General features: G+C 46.3%; 1 protein-coding gene, 1 long non-coding RNA gene and 1 pseudogene across 11 annotated transcripts in view; 1 reads left to right on the plus strand and 2 right to left on the minus strand.

The window, feature by feature from the left end:
- Positions 1–6,760, minus strand: part of Gm42378 — a 33,960-nt gene extending 27,200 nt beyond the window's left edge. Inside the window, exons 1-3 of one of the 2 annotated variants that reach the window (XR_881963.3) lie at positions 6,402–6,760; positions 5,952–6,067; positions 1,590–1,799 (exon numbers count right to left, since the gene is read on the minus strand). This is a non-coding gene — a long non-coding RNA (predicted gene, 42378). The other variant, XR_881962.3, reaches the window with a different exon arrangement.
- Positions 353–3,003, minus strand: Gm18254 (predicted gene, 18254; annotated as a pseudogene).
- Positions 6,514–7,787, plus strand: part of Slc7a9 (solute carrier family 7 (cationic amino acid transporter, y+ system), member 9) — a 17,308-nt gene continuing 16,034 nt past the window's right edge. For 2 of the 9 annotated variants that reach the window (XM_006540044.2, XM_006540047.2), the window contains exons 1-3: positions 6,515–6,607; positions 6,851–6,933; positions 7,537–7,673. In XM_006540044.2, coding sequence (XP_006540107.1) covers positions 7,587–7,673 — 87 coding nt within the window. In that variant the 5' untranslated portion in view covers positions 6,515–6,607; positions 6,851–6,933; positions 7,537–7,586. Of the gene's footprint in view, positions 6,608–6,850; positions 6,934–6,965; positions 7,242–7,536; positions 7,674–7,787 lie in introns of those variants that run through there. The other 7 variants (XM_006540045.3, XM_011250591.2, NM_001199015.1 and 4 more) reach the window with 7 other exon arrangements.

The raw sequence follows: 7,787 nt of genomic DNA on the forward strand, positions 1-7,787 counted from the left end.
GGAAGAAGAAAAGAAGAAGAAGAAGAAGAAGGAGGAGGAGGAGAAGGAGAAGAAGGAGAAGAAAGAAGGAGAAGAAGGAAGGAGAAGAAAGAAGGAGGAGGAAGAAGAAGGAGGAGGAAGAAGAAAGAAGGAGGAGAAGGAAGAAAAAGAAGGAAGAAGAAGGAAGAAGAAGGAAGAAGAAGAAGAAGAAGAAGAAGAAGAAGAAGAAGAAGAAGAAGAAGAAGAAGAAGAAGAAGAAGAAGAAGAAGAAGAAGAAGACAACAACAGAAAGAAAGAAATGGTGGACTTGAAGCACCTGTCCCAGGCTGGCCAGCTCATGGCAGCCAGAAGACCCCCCAAGCACCTATGTATTTTGCCAAAGCCAAAATCTCATTTGGAATGACCATATCTTTTCAGACAAATCAAGGCACATTACATTTGGTCCTTGCCATGATCAATTTATCTCATTCAAGATGGCAAAGATGAACAGCCAAATAAGCTCCGCTCTGTAATTCTCTTTTTATCACTGACAAGCGCTTCGAACTGCAATCTTGCTTTCTGATTTAAAAATATGTTGAGTTCATCATGAAGCTCAAAAACATGTTTTAAAACTTACTCTCTCAGCAACCATCTGACTTCAGTGTGAAACAACAGGGCTTTGTTCCGAGCACGCTACCTGTCCCACAGTGCTCCCTTTATAAAATCGGCAGAACTTAGGATGCTTTTCATTCTCTTCTTGTAACTCTTGTGGCAGGGTCTTCATTGCCAATATTTGCCAGTGGCTCATATGGTGAATTCTGGTGACTTTTGGTGACTTGTTCAGTACCAGATATTGAAATCCAGATTGACATCCTAGCACAGCTGGTTGGCACACTGCATGCGAACACCACAAACCTTTCCCCAAGAGATCTTACGGTCTTTCAGAAATGGCCCGACTGCATCAAATACATCACATGCAGTAGCTATTGATTCAAGAAGTGTGCAGAAGGCGGGCGTGGTGGCGCACGCCTTTAATCCCAGCACTTGGGAGGCAGAAGCAGGCAGATTTCTGAGTTTGAGGCCAGCCTGGTCTACAAAGTGAGTTCCAGGACAGCCAGGGCTACAGAGAAACCCTGTCTCAAAACAACAAAAAAACAAAAACAAAAACAAAAAAAAGTGTGCAGAAAAGAATCATCTTTAAAGTCACCATCACTTATACCTCATATAAACCAGTGACCTTGAAGAGTTTGCAATGTCTGTACATTCATGGAGGTGCTTAGGAAACACTAGAAATGGAGTAGATTTAATTTCCTGGATTCCCTGACCAAGACTATCAGCAGGTATGTCTGTAGGCTTAGATCTTTTAAAACCTATTTTGAGCTGGGTATGGTGGCGCACACCTTTAATCCCAGCACTTGGGAGGCAGAGGCAGGCGGATTTCTGAGTTCAAGGCCAGCCTGGTCTACAGAGTGAGTTCCAGGACCACACAGAGAAACCCTGTCTCGAAAAAACAAAACAAAACAAAACAAAAAAACCTATTTTGATTAGGATTCTTAAAAGCTTCAACCTCCCTTTTAGCCCTCCGACCAGAGGTGGCAGAGAAAGATTAATAGGAAAAAGGGGTTACAGACCTATTTAGAAGTCGTTCTCTGGGGTGATTCTAATCTTTGTTGTCAGGATACCAGCAGCTCAGTTCAATAGCAAACTCCAAACGTGAATCAGTAGCAGTGTTTCAGTCCAGCAGAAACCACAAGGCTCCACCAAATTGGCAGTCAACAGAAGCAGACAGAACCCGTCGGAATACCACAAGAAGCTCTTTGGTGCATTTCTCTCTATGAAAACTAATGAAGAGTTATATGGCTAGTAAAGACCAATATAGCGTTGCAAGGCAAAGCAATGCAAGAGTGTCCTCTCACTGTCTGTAGGGAAATATTTATATTCTTTCTAAACATCAGGCACCCTCTCAAGCATCCATTCCTGTTGTAGAAAAATTTAATCCCAATCTGGTGTTTCTACCCTGTCCTGTCTTTGACCATTTAGTTCCTAGATATAACACACAACCTTTAAATTATAATAAGCCTCAATTAGCATAGAACTAGGCAGATATCTGTCCTTTATGCTATTATGTTTATTTCCCAGCCAATAATCCTATTATATAATTTGACATGTTTTGTCTGGGCTGCTCTTAACGCCAATTAGCCAACCCACGTGGCCATTATTCTATGACTCATCTAACCCATGGCAGCTTTCTCCTCTCTCTACTTTCTTCTCTTCATGGTTCTCCTCTGACCCCAAGCCCTGGAACCTTAAACCCTGCCTATGTCTCTTTGGCCCAACTATTGGCCGTCAGTGTCTTTATTCACTAATCAGGGATAACTTGGCGGGCAAGGTGACCTAGCATCACTTGGGTCTATGTACAAACTCTCTTGTCTCTGGGGCAACCAGGTCCTGTATAGCATCACAATACATAGCAACAGCTCAAAGCTCAACATGACCCAGCAAAACATCATATGCCCTCTCAAGCGTCTGCTTCAGGATAACATCCTCTCACAAGACAGCTCCCAGAAAAACATCATATGACAGCTGAGTTTCCAAAGAAACCAGAAATTTTCACTTCACAAGTCATCTCTTCTTCTGTAGACAGTGTCCTTAGCTAAGGAACTTGCCCTCAATTGGAAACAAACTAGCCTCCGATCCTAACTTGAACCCTGCGTGTGGCTGCCGGCAAGGGTCAATCCCCAGCAGAGGTGTGAGGTTCCATAGTCTGGCAATTCTGTGAGCTGCCGAGGATGAAGCTTCAATGTCTGCAACATGTTGTCTGTGGTACAGACCACCAGTGTCAAGTCTGGCTTTCTTGGGTCCATCAGCTTTGCTTCTAAAATAGCTGGTAACCTTGCCGGCAAAGCTCAGATGCTTGCTACCAAAATGGCATTGAATTTTCTTCAGCTTCTTAGATGCAGTTGACAGAACTTCACAACAAATAACATTTCCTGCTGTAATTATTGAGGCAAAACCACACTGTTAAAAATCCTCAGTATATTTTCTTAACGTTCTTCTCTATAGGATCCATTGTCATGGGATATTTTTTCTGATGAAAGTATTATATAACAATAGCTCTAATAATACAAAAGGCGAAACACGGTAGAGTTCGGTCAGTACAGTGCACTAGGGTTCCTATGATTTACCATTCTGGGTTTGTGTTCATAGTTGTTACTATCACAAGGGGGCTGGTATTCACACCAACCACAGCTGAATATAAAAAGACTGATCATGCCAGGTGCGGCGGCGCATGCCTTTAATCCCAGCACTCGGGAGGCAGAGGCAGGCGGATTTCTAAGTTCATGGACAGCCTGGTCTACAGAGTGAGTTCCAGGACAGCCAGAGCTACACAGAGAAACCCTGTCTCGGAAAACCAAAAAAAAAAAAAAAGACTGATATACATACATATATATATATATATATACATACACACACACACACACACATATATATGCATACTTATATGCATATATATATGCAGTAGCTAATGGTTTTACAGTACATAATTTTACAATTACCCAGTAATTAAAATTCATAAAGTGTCATTTTTTCCCCCGATACCGCTGCTCTCCACATGTGCAACTGTCCCACTTAAGCACATAATGGCACCAACCCTGTCACATACACCTGTATTGCATTTGTTCAGGGTATCTGTGATGGGGCTGGTGCTATAATGTCATAACACTGGGTACCTCTTATGTGGCATATCTGCATATGGATATCTACCTGGAGGCGGATAAAGGAGCCATGTGTCAGTTCCTAAGACCACCAGAAATATTTGTCTTAGGTGACCCTTGTGAAAGGGTCATTTGATCCCAATGCTGCCTGCCATAGGAGATCAGCTGCATTCAGGAGCTGACCCCCAGGAAGTACAGTGCTAGGGCACTGCACACCCTTCTGACCTTGGCAAAGGATCCTTATAGCCAGATGTTGCAAACTCAGCACTCTGAGAGGCCATGGGTGCGGAGCCTCTGCTATCCTCACAGGTCCATGAGGGGCACCGTCACTAGCTCTATTCCTCTCTCCACATTCTGGAGCTAAGGATTGACCCACGGGGCCTTACACAAGCTAGATGAGCATCGCCACTGGACTGCTCTCTAGCCCTTCCTTATACTGCTCTGTGGTTTGAGTCAGGGTCTCACTAAGCTGCCCAAACAGGTCTTGGACTCAATCCTCCTGAATCACCCCTCTGAATAGCCTGGGGTTACAAGCCTATGCCACCAGGCCCGGTTCACATTTTCACATTTCTGAGCCATAATCAAATCTGTGCACAGAGACTGCGAAAGTGTGAGGGGCTCTCAGGGCTGTCTGGCTCCACTCCACCTGTGAGCCTGGCTGTTCAGCAGGCAAAGGCAAGATTGTGTAAGCTCGGAAGTTTGTGGTCCAGCCTGGGCAATGTGTTAAGATTCCTCCCTTTCTTACTTTCTTTCTCTTTCTCTGCTTCTTTCTTTTTGGGGGTTTTGTTTGTTTGTTTTTGAGACAGGGTTTCTCTGTGTAGCCCTGGCTGTCCTGGAACTCACTCTGTAGACCAGGCTGGCCTCAAACACAGAGATCTTCCTGCCTCTGCTTCCTGAGTGCTGGGATTAAAGGCATGCGCTACTACTGCCCAGAAAAACCCTCATTTCTTAAAGTGAAAGGAAAAAAAAAACTTACTTAGACCACTGGCAGCAGGGTTAATCTGCGTCATTCTGTTGTACTTAGCAGACACAAATAGGCCAGTGCTAGGACTATGTGCTAGGGACACAGGAGTGCTTAGGGACAGGCCCCCTGCTGGCCTCCAGCTTAGCCATCCAGAGACCCAGTGCCCAGGAACAGTATTCTGCACAGAGCATGGGTCAGCCAAGAGAGGAGAGGATAGAGTCCTTTTGTTTTTCTTTCTCCTTCCTCCTCCTCCTTTTCTTCTTCTTCTTCTTCTTCTTCTTCTTCTTCTTCTTCTTCTTCTTCTTCTTCTTCTTTTCCTTCTCCTCCTCTCCTCCTTCTCCTCTTCTTCTCCTTCTTCTTCTCCTCCTCCTCCTTCTTCTTCTCCTTCTTCTTCCTCCTCCTCTTCTTCCTCCTCCTCTTCCTTCTCCCCCCTCCCCCCCCCACCCCCAGAGCAGTTTTGTTGGAAGTAGAGAGAATAGAATAGAAAATTAGGCTAATTTGGAACTCAAAAAACAGAAGCTGTTTTGCCCTCAGGCATGAGGGACTAAGTTCAATTCCCCTCCACAAGGAAGCAGAGAGCAGGTGGATGCTAGGAGTCAGTACTAGCTGGCTTGGCCTCATCTATAAACTGCAGCTCAGCAAGAGATGCTGTCTCAAAACAAAACAAAATAAACTGGGGTCCCAGGGATCAAACTCAGGTTGCTAGGCTTGGTGGCAAGAGCCTCCCACTGCTGAGCCAGCTGCTGAGCCAAACGTTGTCCTCTGACCTCCACACACCTGCATAGCACACACCCACACAAATACCCTCAAGGTTGAGGTTGACCTCTGGCCTCACACTCATTGGCATGAGAGTTCAAGTTTATACACAAAAGAAGAGGGAAAGCAGGCAGGCTCCGAGGTATAAATGGATAAGATTCTCTGCACTGGGGGAGGGCAGAACAATGGTGGAGGGGTAGCTTCAGAAGCTGTGGCAAGTAAATAGAGTGTCTCTAGCAAGCAGACAGATTTCAGCGGGTGTCCGGAGAAGGGCACAGACACATTAGAAAGTTGGACGGTTAAATTCTGAGAGCTAAGGTCAGGCTAGCAGGCAGAGTTCAGGATAACCACAGCAAAGGAGGGGCTTGGAGCATTGAAATTCCCAGCTTTTAAAACTAAACACAAGCAAAACAACACCACTTCTCAGTCAGTGCCCTGGCTCTGGGACAATTAGCATCCCTCATCCTCCTGCAGGTCGTCCCCCCCACCCCCAACCCCACAACTTCTGCCCTGACCTTCGGTCCCATCCCACTCTTGAGGATGTTGTTAGATCTTACCCTGGGGCAGCTGGTGCTGTGACGTTTAAATGAGGAGCTTTGGGGCTGGAGAGAGAGGAGGCCTTGCTGGCTCCGCCCAGTCTGATAACGTCTCAGCTACAGCTTCAGCTCCAATGCTGGTGTGGAGAAAAGTGGATGGTTGAGGCCGGTGGGACCAGTAGCCAAGACCCCCACTGAACCCAGCCAGGGAGCCTCTGGCTCCTCCCACTCAGATTGGAGATACAGGATTGGATCCTATCTATAGTGCCTTCTGTTGCTGGTACTGTCTGGGCCACAGTTTCCCCATGGGGGAAGTTATCAAAGGACGACTCTTTATGTTCCTTTTCCCCTCTATGGTCCAGTGATCAAGACCTGGGTTCTTTGAACAGCATGTGATAGGCACTTGGCTGGAGTCCTGGTAAAATAGAGCACCCTGTTTGAGGCCTCCTTTCTTTCACGGGAAGGCCTCACCCAGCCTCCTGCCGGCTCCCGCTGGGGCACGAGGACTCCCTGAAGGAAATTCCTGGGAGGTAGCAAAACAACCGGGAAGGGAAGTTGCAGATTCAGCACTTTTCAGTCTCCAGGGCCAGCCCAGTGAGATAGTAAATGGCTGGTTCCAAAGTTTATTGCTGCGATTTCCCACTTCTATCAGCAGTCTCCGTTCCTGCTCTCCGAAGGTATTTCTCCTCACAGGAAGTAGCTGATCTAGAGGAATCCATTTTTCACAAAAATGATCTAGGCACAGATAAATAAAACCGAAATGTTCCTGGCAGAAGCTGAACTTATCTGATTCTCCTATTTTGTGTCTGGCGGTGTCTATCTGGGCTTTGTTGCCTAGAAGGAAAAAAAAAACGGGGGAGGTGGGTGTTTAATAATTACCTCTGTTGACCTCTGTACCTTCTGGCTTCCTCCACGCCTAGGCACAAGACATGGCCCTTCCTGGAGCTTGGCCCTACAATTGCGGGCTGGGTGGTGGTCAGCTGAGAGAGTATCACCGACTCAGGTAGGTCCTGCTTCTGTCGAGCTGGAGCCTAGACAGAGAAGGGATTTAGATACAGGGTACCACCATCACCTCTCTCCATCATCTCTCTGTACTGTACTCTGAGCTGGTTTGTCCCAGCAAATCATTCCTGCCTTAGTACTTTTCAGTACCTTTCAATTCTTGGTTTATTTTATCTTTCTTCTTTTTCCTTTTTCTTTTAAAGACAGAGTCTTTCTATGTACCCCGATTTGGCTTGACTTGCTGGGTAACCCAGGCTGGCCTTGAACTTACTATTTCCTACCTCAGCTACCTCGGTACTGGGAGTACAGGTATGCATTAATATGCATGTAATATGTAATAATGCCTTTATAGTTTTGAGAAGCAGTGACACTGGATCATGGAAGTAGAGTATATTTTAGATGTACTGGGAGCAAGGAGGAGGATACAAGATAATGAGAAGGGCAATGGGAAGGAAGCCCTGTGGCTTGGACAGCACTCAGGTCTGGCTTTCATCCTGGAGTGGAACAGAGTATTCTTGGGGAGACCGAGGACTGTGCTCTGTTTAGCGGGAGCAGCTCCTTAGAGACTTTGATGACCCCACCCTTTGTATTTTGTTTGCACCAGCTGACTCAAGAGACTCTCCTCTCAGCCCCTGGAGCTACCAGCGGGCAACCATGGAGGAGACAAGCCTGAGGAGACGGAGAGAGGATGAGAAATCCACCCACAGTACTGAACTCAAGACCACAAGTCTCCAGAAAGAGGTGAGGAGTTAGCAGGGTTGGGGTTGGCCAACCGGTGTTGAGCAGTGTTGGCCTCACTGGTCCCTAGAAGTGTAGGATTGCTTGTTTGTTTACTGAACCGAGGTCTCCCGATGT

Source organism: Mus musculus, chromosome 7 (genome assembly GCF_000001635.26).
Source record: "Mus musculus strain C57BL/6J chromosome 7, GRCm38.p6 C57BL/6J".
In the NCBI taxonomy this organism is placed as follows: domain Eukaryota; kingdom Metazoa; phylum Chordata; class Mammalia; order Rodentia; family Muridae; genus Mus; species Mus musculus.